This window comes from Enoplosus armatus, chromosome 2, assembly GCF_043641665.1.
Source record: "Enoplosus armatus isolate fEnoArm2 chromosome 2, fEnoArm2.hap1, whole genome shotgun sequence".
Classification (NCBI taxonomy): domain Eukaryota; kingdom Metazoa; phylum Chordata; class Actinopteri; order Centrarchiformes; family Enoplosidae; genus Enoplosus; species Enoplosus armatus.
This window is the reverse complement of record NC_092181.1, coordinates 22,752,494-22,771,767: the sequence shown is the minus strand read 5'-3', so window position 1 is coordinate 22,771,767 and position 19,274 is coordinate 22,752,494. Positions and strand designations below refer to the sequence as shown.

The following is a 19,274-nucleotide window of genomic DNA, read 5'->3' as shown; positions in this document are numbered from 1 at the left end:
ACATTTTGATAATTTGTAGCACCCACAAGGTGCATGTTGCTATAACAGTGATCACATCACTAATAAGAGGTGAATAATAAGTGTGCATGAGAAAAATGAGAAAGATCCTTTATTGTCAGCACAGGCTTTACAAATGATGTTTGTCACTCAGTTTAGGATGAATATTGATAAAAGCTTCGACAGGAGCAAAAAAGTAACTGATATGCAAGTATACTATTAGCTTGATAAGAAATTATGAAAAATGGACATGGTGTTGTACACAACAATGATTATCTTTTATCTTGCTGTTTTTTAGCTTTAGGGTTCCGCCCGTGGCACCAGCTTCAGTTTGATTGGTCGTTTTGGCATTAGCAGGGCCTGTGTGTCCATCTCAAGGGGGACCTGGCAGGAAATTACGTGTGAAGAGAAAAGAAGTGTGAACAAAGTCCAACATTGCATGAAACTCAGCCTTGTCATGTAAAATCTGGCAGTATCACAGAGGGTAGAAACCTCTAGCAAAGAACAGATAGCTTATTGAGTGTGCTACTTGACATTTTAGCACATACAGCATCAATTGTATTCTTGTTCAAAGTCTCAGGTAGTGGCTTTTGATCAGACAGATCTTTATAACACTGATGATTAGCTACATTTGGCATTATATAACCCTCAATACCGCTATCAAACTAGCAAAGAATAACACTTTCACAGGATTACTGATACACAATAAAAACAACAACAAGCAGTGTAAAATGAACATCTATGGTCTCACCTCAGTCTCCTCACACACAGAGAAGCTGTACCTCTGCAAGATCTCCACCACTGCTAGTTTCATCATCACCAAAGCAAATCGCATCCCAATGCAGTTCCTGGGCCCTGCCCCGAAAGGCATGTACGTGAAAGGATCAATAGTGTCCTTGTTTTCCTTGCTGAACCTGAAGGTACACATACACAAACACAATAATGTATTAATAACAGAAATGAGGTAACGACCTGCAGAGCTCAGGTCCTTTCTGAGGCTGTTTTGGTGAACCTAAACATACTGTAATCCTTTCTATACCTCTCAGGTTTGAACTCCTCCGGCTCGTGCCAAAGATCAGGGTCCCGGTGCAGGGGCCATGTGGGTACCATGACAACCATATCTTTTGGAATCAGAAGGCCATTTATCTCCACAGTCGCCTTGGCCACGCGCTCCAGACGTGGAGCAATGGGGTACAATCGGAGAGACTCGTTGATGACGCCATCTAGATACTCCATCTGCATCAGAGCCTGGTACTCAACTGGAGCCTACACAAACACACAGACACACATATACATGACTGCTAGGAATTCTTACTCATGACACTCGGGAGAAGACCACCACTCTTATTTTAGGCAAAGTTAGGACCTTACATACTGAGATTAGGAAACACTGTTACTGATACTGATATGCTCTTTAAGATTTTAATATCCAGCAATCACATTGGTGTGACTACTAATTGCACCATAACTTAATCTACCTGCAGTGGGCTTTTGAGATGCAGACCATTTGTCAGAGCGCCACAGATTAATATTTTTTAAAGTTAGTTTTGGAAAAGAAAATTTGAGAACTTCCTGCTACCTCCAACGTTGTCCTCCTAGCGTACCTTGTTAGGGAAGGTAGAGTCGACCTCCTCCTGCAGCTGTTTCATGATATGAGGGTTTGTCGCCAGATTGTAAGCCAAGAAAGTGAGAGAGCTGCTGCTTGTTTCGTAACCAGCAAAGAGGAAAATCATTGCTTGAGAAAGGATCTCATGATCATTTAAACCTGGGGAGATAGCGAGGAGATATGATTTAGAATAGCTTTAATTTGTGCTTTTATGTGTGTGTAGATACAGCATGTGGCTGTGTATGGGTGTGTCACCTTTATTCTCTTCCACTTTACTGGGGTTGTTGTTTTTCTGGGAGTCAATCATCAGCTGAAGGAAATCCACTCGACTCTAAAAGTAGACATATATAAGAATAGCTTTGATTATATTTTGGAATCTGCTGATATACATATACAGTATGTAAATACACACAGCCATACCTTTTGCTTGGTGGTCTCCCGATTAGACTTGATCTTCTGCACTGCAGCATAGAAGAACTCCGTGACAGATGCAGGGAAAAAAGAAAACTCAAACTTCTCTAAAATAGGACCCATAAAAGGGAAGATAGCTGGAATTAAGCAGAAAGCAAAACATTCATTAAGGACACAGGAAAGACGGTGACTGTATCCACGGTAAACATGAACAGTAAGTTACCTAGCACAGATATTTTTGGTTTATCAGCTACATGAAGGACACAATTATGAATAGATGCATTTGAAAGATATTAAATGAATTCTGTACCAACAATGAGGAGGAGAGGGTTGAAAAGGTCAAACTTCACCATCTTCTTGATGTTAGTGACAAAGGGGTCTGAGGGGTTGTTGAGTGAGTCTATGTCTACACTGAAGGCTGTGCTGGTGACTACATCCATACTGTAGGGTCCAAAGAACCTAAAGCACACACAAACACATATGAGATGTCCTAATCCTTTCATGCTTGCATGTAAGATTTGACTTGGAGCACCTTGGTGGCCGCATGGCAATGTTGCCAGCGACCCTGCATGTTGTACCCCTCTCTCTCTCTCTCCCCCCCTGTTTCCTGTCTGCCTCTGCTGTCTTATGAAGGTGAAAAATGAGTTGACTTCATGCATTTTCTGGAATAATTTTTAAATTAATGGAATATGTTGGAGTATAAAGTGTTCTTACTCCTTCATCTCTAAGGGTTCATCCTTGTCTGCCATCTTTTTCATACTGCTGACCAGGTTAGCAGAGTGGTGCTTCATTATATCAAACATCTGAGGCACAGATAGACAGAAAAATCTGTTATAAACAGGCTTTCTGAAATACTAGAAAATAGAATATACAGTACAGTACACTGGCACAGAGTTCCTGCTGCTTCTGTTTGTGCTCCCTCTAGATCAATGGCTCCCAACCTGGGGGTCAAGACCCCAAAAAGGGGTTCCAGGATAAGACTGGAACCTCTTTTTTCTTGTTATGATTTTTGCCTCTAAAAATCCTTTGAATGAAACAATCTAAGAAGGAAAAATCACTATTTGGCTGAACTGATTGACAACTCATGTCTACACTAAGACCATGACCTGTGATGAAGGCTCAAAAGTAGACATTGCTTCATTTTAAGGGGTCCCAAGCCAAACAGGTTGGGAACCACTGCTCTAGGGAGAATCTAGTCAAGTTCCAAAACAGACCTGGGTTGAAAAATGTTCTGTTCAACATGCAATAAAGGGCAGAGGAGGTACAGAGCAGGAGAGGCAGTACCTCTTTCAGTCTTCCTGAGGTGAAGGAAGGAGAGAGGACACTCCGGATCCTCCTCCACTGGTCATCCTCAGCGATGGACACGGCATCGTACAGTTTCCCATTCAGACGGAAGTTCTGCAACAAAGTTAGGAAACATCTGTCAATGACGAGGAGAGTTCAACTAAAATGCAGCGACCATAATGACTGACAGAGTGTGCTATATGGTAAGTTTGCATACTCTGCGATTGGTGAAGAGAGAGTAACACTCCTTTATCAGAACAGTTTTTATCACGGCAGGATCTGTGATACACAGCACGGGCTGCCGGCCGTCAAACATGCTGAATATGATAAGGAAAGAAAAGAATATGAATAGAAAAATAATAAAACACCAGGTGAGATTTTTATACAGTCACATTCAAATGTACCTTTGTAAAACAGGCATACAACATGAAATATGAAAACAGCTCTCAGGACAACAGTCAGATACACGTTATGTGCATGCAGAAACACACGCACACTGTGCGACATGCAGACTTACCCCCATATTTTCCCATATTTCTTGTAGCACTCTGTGTCAAAGGTAATGAATCCCTGGTTACAAGAATAATAATATACAGATTATGAATTAAACACCTTTCTTCAGTCCGCTTTAACATGGTGCAGATATTTGTAGCATGGCAAATTATATTTAAATATGTAAATAATTAACAATAACAGATAACTAGAACTGGAGTCGGTACATGGTGCGCGTTAACATGATACATCTTTTTACAAAACAGTTTACTCGATCATCCCAACGTCTTCACATTTTATTAAATAACAATAAAATAAAACATTTTCACTGACACTAACACTGACAGATCATACCTCAAATACATTGTTTTGAGACCACCTTTTCTAGCCACTATTGGTAAAATGGGAACTTTAATTGTCAAAATGTAACAACACAACTGAGATATACAGACACTTTTATACATTAAGAAATTAAACTCCAAAAAGGCTATTAGTTCCATCTTTGCCAGGAAGTTTAAACCTGGGAAATTCATTCACTAGGAGCTATTTTCTACTAAATATTTTGGTAGTATTTTCTTCTAAACAGTCCTTAGCAACGTCTGTGGATTATCTTGAGTAAACAGAACATTGTTTCTGAAAAACGACACCACTGTTGAGTTTTTCAAAAGTCATTTTTCACAACCACTACCTCTATTCACCTGTCAATTTATCTAGCTAAAGAAGAGACTCTCGAAACAATGCTTAAAAGCTGTAAAACTGTGTGATCTAAACTCTACAACTACACCTCCTATGATATATGTACATGGCCAAAACCCCATAAGAGATGTAATGATTGGTGTATTATTGTATTGTATATATTGTATTTTTGGACTTTGTCATAAACAGCCACATGGGGGCATTCCATTTAGTCAGAAAGCATAGCATAGATACCAAGGGGGAAGAAAAGACTAGTTTCACTCAATATTATGCCTCAACTTTTCAGAAAGAAATTTGAATGTTCCCACTTTGTCAGGTGTTCCATTGTACCAATATTTACCTGTACATTCTGTTATAAATCTATGGTGTATTGCTTCTGAAAAGTTACATTTACCAACCTTTCTGTACGCCAACATAGTACCGAAAAAAGGGATTGGTTTGGGACCAGGGATGCCCAATTTCTTAAATGTTCGATATGGCCAGCAGGCATACCTTTGTAAAACAAAAAGCAGGTAGAAGTGAAGAGAAGAGATTTTTGTCATTCAGGCAAACACACATAAAAACAGTACAAATACTTGGGACTACATATTCTTAAACACTTACCCAAAGAGCAGTGTGATGAGAGCGACCAGGAGGGTCCATGTCTCAGTGGAGAAATAGTAGCCCATGTCTGCGCGTTTTCTCTCTTCTATCAACGGCAGCACAAGTTCCACTACAGGCCAAATCACGACCAAAGGCTTTTATGTCCTGCTGCACAGACCTGTTGCTTGAGTAAGGGAAGTGTGTGAGAGTTGAATCAATAGCAGGTAGCAATATTACGTGAATCATTGACAGAAAGAGACCAAGCAGCATTTATAATTACCATGTTTCATTAGCTGTAATCTGTGACGCTGCAGTTTTGTGACCTTATGGACCTTACCAATATATTGTTATGTTGCTTGAATACAAGAAGTCAAATACAAAAGTAATTTCTTCTTGGCTCACACTAGATTTTCTGGTATAAGTGGACAAAATAGAAACACCACCAACACATTTTGTTCCTAAATGTATGTAGAGACATGTACAATTGTCTCTAAAGTTGTTTTATTTAGTCATATTTATTGAATCTGTGCTCACACAAAAACATGTGCAGACTTGCAGTAGTTTTGTATGAGTGGGCGGCAGAAACTTGTGTACTTTTGTTTTTTTCCCTCCGTGTATCTGTGTCACTGCACAGGAAGAGGGAAGGGACTAAAGTCATTATGTAACACAGCAACAAGTGATCACGCCTGCTGGTCATGCTGTCAGAGTTCAGTGCAAAGCTGCGATCACAAGAACTTGGTCAAGCAAGAGAGAACCATGGACTATCTTCCCTTCTTCTCTTTAGAAACATGGATTCTACTGACAACATTTATCTGCATATTTGTCATGTAAGGATCAGAGATTTTAATCGTATTTGTACATCAGCAATGCACCAAAGACTCAAAGTTTAGCCTTTTCCTTTCAAGTTTAACTGACACTATTTAATGACATGATTTAATGCTTTTCTGTTCTGCGCAGTTATGGCAGCTGGACTCATGGAATATTTAAGAAGTTGGGGATCCCAGGTCCCAAGCCTTTGATGTACTGGGGCACAATTGCCAGGCACAACAAAGTATTAAAATCTTCATAAATCCCATTTTTTTTATTTGAATGACTGATTTTTATCATTTTTGTCAATGGATTTAAAAATATATGCTGAGTTGGTAAGCATACAGACAATGATGTATTTTGTAATTAGTGATGAAAGTGTGTTCTCTGTTACAAGGTTTACTACATAGATGACAGAGAGTGTGCTCAAAAGTATGGCAGAGTATGGGGGTGAGTCTACAAAGCTTTTTAAAGTGTAAATATAATAACATGAAACTGCGTGTTTGGCAGGTTTTGACCCTTGAACCTCTCACTTGACTGCTTGTGTCAGCACCAGTGCATTACTGGCAGCAAATGTTCTTTTACATGCGTTTTATACTAAATGCCCCAAAATGTAACTGTGCGTTTGTGTAAATGTCCAGCATGTATGAGTTCAGGAAGCCCATGCTGGCTGTGATGGACCCTGACATGTTGAAAACCATCCTGGTGAAGGAATGCTTCACCCACTTTACAAACCGACGGGTGAGAACACACAAGATTAACACTGAATAGTACAAAAGACAGAAGAGCGTAGTACAAAAGACACTGTACAGTGACACAATATCCTTTGTTCATCGATTAAAGCAGATTAATGCTGCATTGGGAAGTCAAGTATTAGCAGGTCAATGGTTTTAAGTTGTGAAAGAAATTGTGACTTTTCCCTTTTCAAAACTCGGGGATGGTCATGCTGGTAACAAGAAATCTAGACAAGAAATTAATATAAAAAAAAAAATGAAAAGGCAATTTCCATGGGCTTTCACATTTAAAAAACAATGGCATACATCACAACTTGTTAACTCTGAGTTCAGAAAATAACTTTCCATTCAAATTATGATTACCACAATAGTGCATAGTTCAAATTACATCTTTTCATGAACATCGTGAACATGACCCCATTTCAAGACAATATAAAAGATTATAGTCATGCTAGGTGTCCCATCAGGCTATAATAATCAGATTAAATAAACATAAACACAGGAGAGGAAACATTTTAGATCAAACATTATCAGAAAATAATCAGAATGTTTTTGTTTTTTCTAACTTGTCTCTCAGTATCACCATATTACCATCAGTGAAACAAAAAATGTGAAGTTTGGCCCAAGGTAGATCTGAACAGGTTATCCTCTAACATGCTAATATTAGCATGTTTGCATGTGCACAACTAGCTTACTGAACTAACACATTAAGCAGGCTAACTTTCTAGATTGGATTAGAGCCAACAGTCCAGCAAAGTAACACTGCCACACCAAAAGCCACCACTAGTTCAGCTAAAACATATTGCAAACCAATAATAATGTGGTACACACCTCATCTGAATGAATGACATTTGAATGTGGGAAATATTTGGTATTTCAATTATTTATACTTAAAGATGAGAGTGGTGTTATTGTATGTTTTTCTTATGGTCAACAAATCCCATAAAAACACCAAAACCAAAATCTCCCAATACTGTCCGACGTCTCTACCCTTTTTGTGGCGTTCAGTACCACATTTCATTTAAAAAAAGACTAATTTCCAAAAACAGCTGGGCACAGTAGTTTAGCAAACGTCACTGAAAAAGGAGTAAATAGCTGCATGTTAATACAAATTTGGTGATCTAGTGAGTATTACCAGCCACAGGATGGTGTATGTTTAAGTTAACAAAAAATATGTTTATCCCTGTGTCCTTGTTCATCGTAATGAAGGAACATGTTCCCAGTGCAACAGCGTGGCTCATTTATGCATTTTTAATAATTGGACAACAATGGAGCTCTTTGGCACAGAGGAATAAACTATATAAGGCTGCGGCTACACAGACAATACTTGTTCGTTGGATCAATTTATTGTGGGTTTTGTTTTTTTGTTTTTTTTTTGTGGAATTTGTTGCCAATTAGAAAAAAAAACATCCAGAAATGATAAAAAGCAATGTTGACACACCACATGATCTTCATCTGCAGGCATCAGGCAGCACGTTTCTGTACTGTTTAATGTCTTTAAAAATGCAACAAGATGCAGTTGCAAATTCTTTGTCCAGGGTACTCTTAACAGCTGTTCCACAAATAAGTACAATTGTAAACCCACACATGCACATACTCAAGTGTGTTGACCAGGATGCCCCTTTTAGAACCTCCGTCTGTATGGGGACCTCTACGACGCAGTGTCTTTTACTGAGGATGATCAATGGAGACGGATTCGTAACGTCCTCTCTCCCTTCTTCACCTCTGGCCGCATAAAGGAGGTAAACTGTCAATTTTCTCATACTTGGAAAGATATATATATATATATACATACTGTATATATATTCATCTTCACCCTCCATGTACTTCTGTTCATTATGCACTATTTCCTCTGTCTAAGATGTTTCACATCATGAAACATCATTCCCGCAAACTGACAGCCAGCTTGCAGTCCAAGGAGGACAATGAAGTTATTAAGATAAAAGAGTAAGTAATACTAAACTATAAATGGTTACTAAATGTTAATGCTATGCTTTTTAATGACAGAACACCGCCCAAGGTGGCCTTGCAAAAACCAAACCTGTTAATAAGTGAGCTTTACAGGTGTTGGTAGGCGGATTTTGTTACCTTTGGGCAGAGCCAGGCTAGCTGTTTCCCTCTGTTTCCTGTCTTTGTGCTAAGCTAAGCTAACCAACTGCTGGCTGTAGCTTCATATTTACAGGACAAACATGAGAGTGGCATCAATCTTCTCAGCAAGACAGCGAATAAGCAAATTTCCCAAAATGTTGAACTATTAAACGAATTCAATTTATTTTAAATATTTTAATTAAAATCTAAACAATGGTTTCTAAACATCCACAATAAAAAAACGAATTTTCCTACTGTAAGTAAGATCCTACTTGACAAAACTGAAAGTTAATTATTTCATTACCTTTTATTATTTTGTTACCTAATTATAGTATTATAAGTAAGTAAGTACTAATTTTAGTATATTCTCATGTACGCTTTTTACCCTCATTCCAGGTTTGTATTAGTGGCAGACTAACAATTAGATTAGTGACAAAAGGTCATTGGATTAGTGTCAGACCTTCATTGCTCTTTTATATGAAACGTGTGGTCTCTGGAAATGGCTGTAGCGACAATCAGACATTATTTAAAGCACTACACAGTATGGTATCTTCAAAACCAAAAGTACATAATTACACTACATACAGATGCTGTGAGATCTACAAAATTGAAACGACAATAAACACAAAGGCTAATCTGTATTTCAAATTCCAATCTTTATATATATTTGCGATACAGCTTATAAGGTTTCCTCGATGGATGCCATTTCCTCTCCTCTGATTAAGAAATTATTTTTGTAAACATGAACGTATATGCTCAATAACTTCACCATGGAAGCATTTCTAAAACCCAGTTGACATTACCTAATTAAGGACTGAGGAGCAAACATGATGACATCTCCTACCTGTGGCACTGGTTTTAAGTGCTGATCAATGATTCCTATAATGTATGTATTCCAGTTTCTTTGGACCCTACAGTATGGATGTGATGGCGAGCTGTTTATTCAGTGTGGATGTGGACACAATCAGCAACCCCTCAAGTCCCCTCATCACCCATGCCACAAACCTGTTCAACTTCTCACCACTGCTTTTCATTTTCCAGGGTACATCACTGCTTTTCCATGACACCTTTTGTTTCTTTATATTGATGTTAAGTGCTTTGTTTTGTGACTAAAATGACAATTGTTAATCCCTTTTTCCTTCTCAGCGGTTTTCCCTGTCTTTCTTCCACTGTTGGAGCTGCTGGGTGTCTCATTGTTATCTAAGGATGCAAGTGCTTTCTTTAAAACGGTTACGGAGAAGATCACAGCAGAACGCAATGGGAGCTCACAACAGGTCTGGACAAAACACACAACTTGGGGGTGGGCAATATGGATAAAATCTTCTATCGCAGTATGTCCAATCTTATATGATGATAGATATATACTGTATATCACAATAAAGGAAAATTCCGTGAAATATTCAATACAGAAACCTTTAAGATATCTCAATCTCACCTCAGTTCTGGAGCTTTCAATCATATCACACAATCTTCATCGGCAAATGGAGTCTGCCCAGTGGTCATGGAACATTTTCTGAGCTCTTTACATCTCGTCTACGCAGGCTCAAGATTTTGTTTGAAAGTTCATTCTTGACATCAGAAACAGCAGTTGACAAAACAATCAAATATCCATTTTGTAGCTTTTCTGGAGCTTTCCATCCTGTCAAATAGTCTTCAACACCAGTTAAATGTTTGATTAATTAAATGCTGTTTTGTCGACTGCTGTTTGCTGCTGTTTCAAAAGGTAAAAACCTTAAAGCTCAACATTTATTGATAAAATAGCAAGATGGGCATGACTTTTGTTGTGAATGAAATACCTGACAAATAAGAGTACTTCATCGCATTTACAGTACACAAAAATCCTGTGAATACAAATATTCCGAAAATCTAATTCTTATGCATTTGCAACATAAAACCAGAGATCTTTCAGGCTATACAATATATACTAAAATCTCTACCTGTCATTTCGTGGTATACAATATATTTTCATACCACACGACTGTACTCACAAAGACATGCACGCATACAACAGGAGGACGCGCACACTGATTATCTGACCTGTTTCAGATTTCGGGAGATATGCTTCAACATATGATCAACTCTCAGACAGCCAATCAACACAAGAAAGACAAGCAGAACAACGGTAATTACACAGTGACATCACACACATACAGAAGCACAAATTAACGCTCTCATGTCTTCACACCAAAGGTTTGACGCCTCCTTTCATCCCCCTTCCTGTTCATGCATCGCGCCTGTCCAATCAGGTCTTACCGATCATGAGATATTTTCTCAAGCGACAATGTTTGTGTTTGCTGGTTACGAGACGAGTGCCACCACTCTCGTTTTCTTGGCCTACAATTTGGCAAGAAATCCTGAAGTCATGAAACACCTGCAAGAGGAGATAGACTCCACTTTCCCCAATAAGGTAGAGCAGACGTTTTCTCGTACAGCTGTCATTCTCTCCATTTTATTTCACTGATGAAACTACAGTTTTCAAAATATGAATTGTGTTTAATCAAACTGTGATTTGTAACAACTCTATAGGGCCCAGTCCAATATGAAGCTCTGACGCAGATGGAGTACCTAGACAGTGTGGTCAATGAGTGTTTGAGGTAATGAGCATTTTCTTGTGCTAGTTGATGTCTGAACAGACTGATGATGTGATGTCAGGTCAAGATGTTTTCATAGTAAATATGATAAAGTTTAGGAAGAAAAACATTTTCAATTTTCTCAAACATTAAACCTGCATTGAGCATTTTTTGTGATTAACGCTGAATCAAATGAGAGTAATTTCAAGTACCAAACTCCCTGAGAATCAACACCACTCTAAACTTCTCTGGCTGCACATTCGCCGTAGTTGATCCTCACTAGTTTTATCAACCCCCATACAACTGTAGGCAGCTATTTCCAGCCAACAACCGCAAACAAGGCGACTGTAAGCTACCTGCACAGCATAATTGTATTACAAAGAGCACAAGTAAACAAGCAGTAGGAGAAGAAAGACGAACATCTGAGAAGACCTGGATATTTTTCTCAGGAGTTGGTGCACCAAACCACACCATAAAGGCGAGTGAATATTGGACTTTTATTTATCAGGTGGCCAGAAACGTGACTCTGTGTCTCCTTGATATATAGGCAACTATAAAAGGCCATAGTATCACAGGGCTGTGTTTTGGTGTGTTTTTGAGTCTCTCTGGGCCTTGCAGTCAAAAATTCTTGAAAATTGCTTGATACTGTTTTAATGGTAAAAGTCTCTCCACAATAGTTACACTTTTTATTTCTAGGACAACAAAAACACTGTTTTCAAGAGTACAAGTTTGGGGTAGTTCGGATCGAATGCTCAGTCTGATACATGCGGTATTTAGAAATATTCTTGTTTTGTCAATAGGCTCTACCCTCCAGGTGCACGTATGGAACGAATAGCCAAAAACACTGTCAAGATCAATGGAATCACAATCCCAAAGGACATGATCGTTATGACCCCAGTCTATGCTCTGCACCGCGACCCTGAGCTATGGCCAGAGCCAGAAGAGTTCAAACCTGACAGGTAGCTGCCAGAGTGTATAAGTGTGTACTATAAAACCGTACTCAAGGATTATTCTCCAATGCAACTTTTAATAATTTCCGAATACAAATTTGAAAGTTTTATAATGCCTTAATCACTCTTATCAGTGAACTACATGAACTTTGGAAGTCATTTCTAATACAGTCTTAAGATTTGGGGACTGTTTATAGAGAGTGGTGAATGCATTACTAAAATTAAGTCATTTAATCTTTTTGTAAATCTTGAGAAAGTCATTAAGGCTTTAATCATTTGTACAGTCCTGTGAAACATAATATGTTCAAATGTTGAAATTCTATTTTCTTTGTTGCTGCTTGCATTTTCAAGATTTAGTAAGCAGAACAAGCAGAACATCAACCCATACACTTACCTCCCATTTGGGATTGGGCCAAGGAACTGTTTGGGGATGCGATTTGCACTGGTGATGGTTAAACTGGCCTTGGTGGAAGTTTTGCAGAACTACAGCTTCTTAGTCTGCGAGGAGACAGAGGTGATTTCTATATATATATATATATATATATATATATATATATATATATAACAACACTTGACAAGCTAGATTTGCATTAAGAGAGTTTCTCATTTGGTGACTGTGTCCATTCCCCAGATCCCTTTGAAGTTGGCCGTTTCAAGCGTTGTTGGACCCCAAAATCCGATCAAACTAAAGCTGGCAAGACGTTCAATCAACAACTAGGAAGTACATCCCTCAAGGCTGACCTATCCCCTACATTTGGAGCATACACACCTGGAGAACATGACTGGAATTCATATGTGCATCAGGAATATCAAAACACGAATGACTAACCTTTTGGGTAATGATCCAAATATGTTATCTACCAAATTTGGTGACGATTAGAGGGGGATTTTTTTTTTTTTTAAATACTGAAAATGGAGGAAAATTGCAGATGTCCAGAGGACACGAGGACACTGTTAACATGAATGAATATTTCTTCTGTTATATCTAAATTGTTAAAATTGTAGGCACGAGGTTAGTATCTGTTATAATACTGTAATATTCAGAGGATGTTTGTGTCTTGAATTAATTTTGAACTGTAATAAGTCTTTCTTACCATTTGTTTCTTTAAGTTAGTGTTAGCTTAATGTGCGCTAGATTGTAACATTCTAAAATTGTATGGAAAGGTGACTGACATGCTGTATTTGTTGTTTTGTGCTCTGTAACCAGCTCTTACGGTGGTTTTGAGATCTGTAATAACTCTGAAATCATCGGTCAAGTGCTACAGATTGTGTCATAGTCATGTCATGTAGGCATAATCAATAAACTGTGATAAAAATACAGAGAACTGGTGGTACCTTTGGAGGCTAATAAACAAAGCAGATGATAAATGTTTGTACTGGTGTTTTTAGGCACATCTCTAGAGAATTATGGTGCATCATGGGAGATAATACTTTGTGAAGGCTATTATTTTACATTTTGTTTAAAGCGTAATCACCAGGCCATCTAAAGTCTAACACAAACTCATATCCACGTTCACACATACAATTGTCCTGATTTGATTATGTGACTATGACATTTAGGAGGAAACTGGGGCACAATCAACCCAGGGATTCTTTTAGCTGTGAAGTGCTATTCACTGAGCCACACAGCCCTCCAAGTTTTTGAAATGAGGAATAAAAGAGAAGGTAAAAGAAAAAGTGGGTAAAAACACTAGTTAAAAAGTAACAGGAGAACAGACACACCTTATCAAATCATGCCAATACGCTTAATGACCAGAAAAATACAAAAACACCTGTATGATGCAATGCAATGCAATATCCCACCTATGAATACCATTACTGCTACCTATTCAGTTTACTACATCTTACATCATCTAGGTGATGACTCAGTTGAATGGTGCGTTTTGAGGCTGTACTTTGTTGTGTTGTATTGTACTGCATTACATTATAAGGGTTTTCTAATATTTCATTGTCCATCTAACCTATGGAGAAGCAAATCGCCATCTTACAACTTTGTACAAATAGTATTTATTACAGGTCTGTTGGATTTATTTTTTAATCGATTAATTTTCCTGGTCACTGTGAAAAAAAAGGTTTCAAGTAGTTATTTAAATGATGATACTGACTTTGGTGGACAAGGAGTTGTTCAGGAGTCTTGGAGCTCTGATGACCACAGCTCGTTCACCTGTGGACTTCAGCCTGGACTTTGGAAGAGATAGGAGCTCAGCTTGAGGACCTGGGGCCACCTGTTGTGTCATGGGGGACTCCGAAGTCTCGGATTTGGATGCAGCTGTGCTTACTTAAATAAAATCTTGAAACATGTCCAACCCCAAGTTGTAACAGGAGAAACAAGTCAAGCTTTTGAGATATAACAATCTAGACCGAGCAGTTTTACTTGGCTAAATGTGAGGACATGATATGGCAGATATGCACAAACATATGAGTCACCAGTCACATGTGTGTTAAATTAGGTGAGAAGGTAGCTGGAGCCGCCACAAAGGGAGAGTTTACTGTTGGTTTGTGTAGTTGCATAACATTATTCTGCATTCATGACCCATGGCCATACAAGGACAAACCAATAAAATAAAGGGGTGTTATGTCTCAATAATGTTTTACATTTTATTACCATATAAAACATATCAACATAGCTCTTTGACATTAAACATGTTTCCTTTGCTGGATCATGAACCATAACCATTGTTCACAGTGATGTTTGTTAGATCAGTAAGGCTTATGTATCTTTTAATGAATGAAAATAAAATCCACCAACCTTTTCAAACAGTCTTAATGGGTCAACAGTAAGCACATCATATTTAGTCACGCAATCATGATAAAGTGAAATCAATCAATGCCACATTTGGTCATTGCACAACCTGTCGGCAGCGGCACAACTGATAAATGTTATCAGTTTTGAGGTAGAGTCTAGGTATTCATGTTATGCTCCATGGGAAAAACACCTCCCAACAGCTTTACAAACACCTTCACAACTTGTTATTGTAATAGATCTGATGTTTTAGAGATAAGTTTTAGTCGAGTTTGGGAGACAGGGCTTGTAGAAAAGTCACTGTGAGCAGGTGTCAAAGATAAAAAGAGGCACGAAAATCTCTTTCCCAGTTCTTATCTTTTTGCTCTTTTCTCCTACTTTCTTCCTTCCTCTGTCCTTTTCCTCCTCTCTCCTCTTTCTCCGTGGATGGTGGTTTCACTGCATCATGATCCCTGGCTTGGAAGTGAGTAACTTTGGCTTTCTTCACCTGTCCATACCCCAGGCCTTTCTGGTCTCTCTTTAGCACAGTTGACACTGGCTGTTGAGGCCCCTCTCCCTCTGGCCCCAGCCCTGTCCCTGGTGTCCAGCCACTTCGAACCATCATCTTGTAGCTGTTGCTGGAGGGGGGGAGGCAGTAGTAGGGGGTGGGTGGAGGACGCCGCAGATTGAACTGATGTAGAGTGGAGGAGAGATGTGATGACAAGCCGCTGCTGTACTCGTTACAACACACACCGCACCACTGAGGCTGGGGGGCACTGGGGACAAACAGAAGAAGAGACAACATTAGTGAGAGGAGAAATATTAAAGGAGCAGGTTCACAACATTGGCGTCTGTCTGTCTTAAAACAATAGTCAGGTGCCCTTATGTACATAAACTTGCAGTAATCATTCGGCCTGTTCATACCGGCTGTTAAAAGATCGCTCTTTAATGCCCTTCCAATGTAAGTGACAGGGGACAAAACCCACAGTCCTCGTTCTGCGCAAAAATGTATTCCTAAGTTTGAGCAGCTCCTCCATTTCTTTAGTGCATCAGCAGCACACTGCTTTGAGTCACTTTTCCAATGTGAACACACTGCATACTAAGAATCTGCTTAGAATCAGTATGTAGTATGGATTTGGGACACAGCTTTTATGTGAATGACATCTCCCTCACTCACCCAATTAACTTTGTTGCACCTGCTAAGGTGGGACTAATTAAGTTACTAATAATAACTTCTATCATTCTTACTGCTACATGGACTAAGGTGAACACGTTAATCTCAGCATGGCTCCACCCACCATCAACCTGAGCAGAGGTGAAAACTTCTGTGCGTGTATGCAAGGCCTTTAATGTTCTTTCACCAGCAATCCCTCGATTTGTCATTGAATTTCCCATGTTTTATTGAAGAACGTTTTCAGTTTCACTACTGCTTCCAATAAAAATCTTCAAAGGCTAACTCCAGTCTTCAACCTTTGTGTCAGCATATATGTCAGCTGATAAGTAACGAGAAATTGCAGTAATGTCAAAGATGGATGAGGTGTTGCAGCTGCATAGTTTTAACACCAGAAAGTGCTGATATTTATATGAATTGTCAAACTCAGTTCATATATCTTGATCACAATCCTTAAATCACCAAATATAAGAGGACATTATCAAAAGTGTCCATGTCATATCAAATCAAATATCAGCCAATATATATTTTTTTTTTTGAACTCTCAAATATTAATATCAGCATCAAAAATCAATCATTTGTCTGGCTCTAATATGTTAATTCTATTGTTTGAATTAACATAAATGATTGTGGTGGACAGAGGGGGCCCCTGTTGTTGTGGCGGTTTCCAATGAATAGACAAGACTGGGGTAGACGACATCACTTGAGTAATCTCAGTTTTCGATGCAGGATTCACATCTGGGTACAACAACTTTGGAAATCAATGCAGCCCCGTCAGAAACGTACCATTCAGCAAATGCACGCTTACATAATAATGTTTACCACCTTTCTCTTAAACTCCAGCAGCATGGCCTACTTCTCACCTCAAATTGTGACATAAGATTTTGATGGATAGTTAGGGAAATTTGGCATTTTCCAATTGAAAATGGCAGCTCAGTGAGTGTTCAGTTTTTTAGTTGTAGGAAGGCTTTGTGTTTCTGTTTCAGCAAAGGACAGTACTGTTATCATCTTTTGTACAGCTTATTTGTAAGTAATTATTATTTGGTTCATTTTGGTTTAAACTATATTCAACTTAGAGTGTGCTAACCTATCAGATTGTGTCTTCCTCTGTGTACTTCTCCCATAGCTCTCCAACTCCTCCAATACCTCATTGTGGCCCGCTAGGGGAAAAAACAGATATGGATGAGTTCAACTTCACTGTACACACAAACACAGAAATTTCAAGTTACAAATAAGAGTTGGTTATACCTTCCCGCGCTAGGTCTTTGGCATCCCTGCCCTGTGTATCAACCACTCCGACCCAGGCTGCTCCGTGTTGCAACAGCAGCCTCACCGCAGCTCTCTGTCCTGACCAGCTTGCACACATCACCGCCGTCCAGAAGAAAGTATCCTGTAGGGAAGACCATCAGGACTTCAAAGAAGTACAAATAAAATATTTCCTACAAGGAAAACACGCTGAGTAGTAAGCTGTGTACCTGGAAGTTGATGTCGACCCCCTTTGAGAGCAGTTCTTTGAGGCCAGAGATGTCCCCCTCATGGGCACAGCGCAGCAACCTGAGCCCCAGGAGCTCCATGGACCTTTCTGAGTTGCTTGTCTCTCTGCTTTGGTTGCCTTCACTTCCGCCGCTAATCCCTCTTTGCACCGCAGAATCAGTTTGACCCCGATGCATCTCTACAGGCCTGACTCTCCTCCTCACTCTTCTGCTGGACTCTCTGTTCCTCTGTTTACTCTGGCGCTCTCTTCCATAATCTGTCTGGCTAATTGCGCTCCTTAATACATCTTGTCCTTTCTCGTCCTTCATTAAATGTTCGTAGAACTGCCTGACCTCTTCCCCACTAAGTGCACTGTTTGTCGTAGAACTGTTTTGTTTGGTTGTTTCAATGCTGAAAAGATCCTGCCCGCTGGCAGGAGTAAAGCCTGAAGCAGCCATCAGGAGTGTCTGTAGCTTCAGATGTGGCAGGTTGAAAGTTTAACCAGATCACTGTTATTACAATGAAAGTCAATCTGAGAAATAGACTTGTATTTTAAACAAGGAAAGTTCTTGCTATGGCTGCATACTGTCTAAACTGAACTATCTATTAAGCTAACGTATCTAGCTAGCTTATTTTGATATGTAGCACAGCAGGGCGAGTGTTTTTATGTCTCTTTAATTCTGAAAAACTATGTCCCACATTATATTTAACCAAACACAATTTACAGTGCGTCCATTTATCTATCTGAATATGTCAACAGCCTTTTGTAACCGTTAGCTAGGCTAAGTGTGCTAACTGAGTTGTCGAGCTTCAGCCTAGGTTAACATGAGCATTAACATTTAGACCATGAAAGCTCGTTGTTGATAAAGATGGCTTTAATCACTTAATTCGCAACATTACCCAAGTCGCTTCAAAATATTATCCAGATGATGACGTAAGATATGAACAGAATTATGAACTAACTTCTTTAATAATCCAACGCTGCTTTGCTTCAAGCTAGCGTTACCCTCTTTCTTCCTCTGTTTGTAAACAGAATAGCTTTAGATACACTACTAACAGTGAGTGCTGCCACCTATCGGACCGGATGTTTCCTTTTCTGCTGAGCTTCCTACATCACTAATAGTCCGTGGTGTGTCGGAAGTATTCTTGAAAAACCCCAATGTCTTGCACTCTAATTTTTATTTGAATAAAGTACACAACTATTATCAGCTAAATATGCTTAAAGTATCAAAAGTAAAAGTACTCATGATATAGAGTACCCCTATCATACAGTCACAATATTATAAGATAAGATAAGATAATCCTTTATTGATCCCTCAGCGGGGAAATCTGCATTGTTCCAGCAGCATAGGGGGTAGTGCAATAGAGACATAAGTAGAAGATCAAGATATAATAAATAAAAACAATAAAGACTGTTATAAAAAATCTACCAAAACAAAAAAAACACCCTGTAGTTTACAAATTTACAAATTCACAGAAAGAAAGAAAGAAAGAAAGGTAAAGGGAATATACTGTATTGCACATAGAGGTGTGGGTATTGCACCATTGTTACATTCAGAAATATGTGGATTGTCCATTCCGGTGTGTGTGGTCTACTGGGAGCAGTGCTGATTGTGAAGCCTGACAGCAGCCGGGAGGAAAGACCTGCGGTACCTCTCTTTCACACACCGCGGGTGAAGCAGTCTTGCAGC

At 39.1% G+C, this 19,274-nt stretch overlaps 3 protein-coding genes across 5 annotated transcripts; 1 reads left to right on the top strand and 2 right to left on the bottom strand.

Moving 5' to 3' along the window:
* Positions 1–92: 92 nt before the first annotated feature.
* LOC139300457 (cytochrome P450 3A40-like) lies at positions 93–5,154 on the bottom strand. 3 transcript variants are annotated; one of them, XM_070923588.1, is made up of 13 exons: positions 5,090–5,154; positions 4,885–4,978; positions 3,816–3,868; positions 3,516–3,615; positions 3,299–3,412; positions 2,729–2,817; positions 2,325–2,473; positions 2,019–2,151; positions 1,859–1,932; positions 1,602–1,762; positions 1,037–1,263; positions 749–911; positions 93–381 (listed from the first exon to the last, which is right to left on the bottom strand). In XM_070923588.1, exons 1-13 carry the CDS (start codon positions 5,152–5,154, stop codon positions 298–300), a joined length of 1,506 nt encoding a protein of 501 aa, XP_070779689.1. In that variant the 3' UTR covers positions 93–297. The 3 variants fall into 3 exon arrangements, with proteins under 3 accessions (XP_070779689.1, XP_070779680.1, XP_070779673.1); XM_070923579.1 differs by having other exon boundaries at positions 1,859–1,934; positions 2,024–2,151; XM_070923572.1 differs by having other exon boundaries at positions 1,859–1,934; positions 2,024–2,151; positions 2,325–2,550; positions 2,764–2,817.
* A 596-nt stretch (positions 5,155–5,750) lies between these two features.
* On the top strand, positions 5,751–13,585 carry LOC139290703 (cytochrome P450 3A30-like). Its single transcript, XM_070912549.1, has 14 exons — positions 5,751–5,895; positions 6,026–6,119; positions 6,273–6,325; positions 6,517–6,616; positions 8,238–8,351; positions 8,471–8,556; positions 9,597–9,739; positions 9,844–9,971; positions 10,744–10,819; positions 10,944–11,104; positions 11,224–11,291; positions 12,068–12,226; positions 12,569–12,731; positions 12,849–13,585. The coding sequence occupies exons 1-14, from the start codon at positions 5,825–5,827 to the stop codon at positions 12,933–12,935; spliced, it is 1,503 nt and encodes a 500-aa protein (XP_070768650.1). The 5' UTR covers positions 5,751–5,824; the 3' UTR covers positions 12,936–13,585.
* Positions 13,586–14,834: 1,249 nt separating this feature from the next.
* On the bottom strand, positions 14,835–18,041 carry gpank1 (G patch domain and ankyrin repeats 1). Its single transcript, XM_070912562.1, has 4 exons — positions 17,586–18,041; positions 17,359–17,500; positions 17,198–17,270; positions 14,835–15,715 (listed from the first exon to the last, which is right to left on the bottom strand). Exons 1-4 carry the CDS (start codon positions 18,039–18,041, stop codon positions 15,274–15,276), a joined length of 1,113 nt encoding a protein of 370 aa, XP_070768663.1. The 3' UTR covers positions 14,835–15,273.
* Between the last annotated feature and the right edge of the window lie 1,233 nt (positions 18,042–19,274).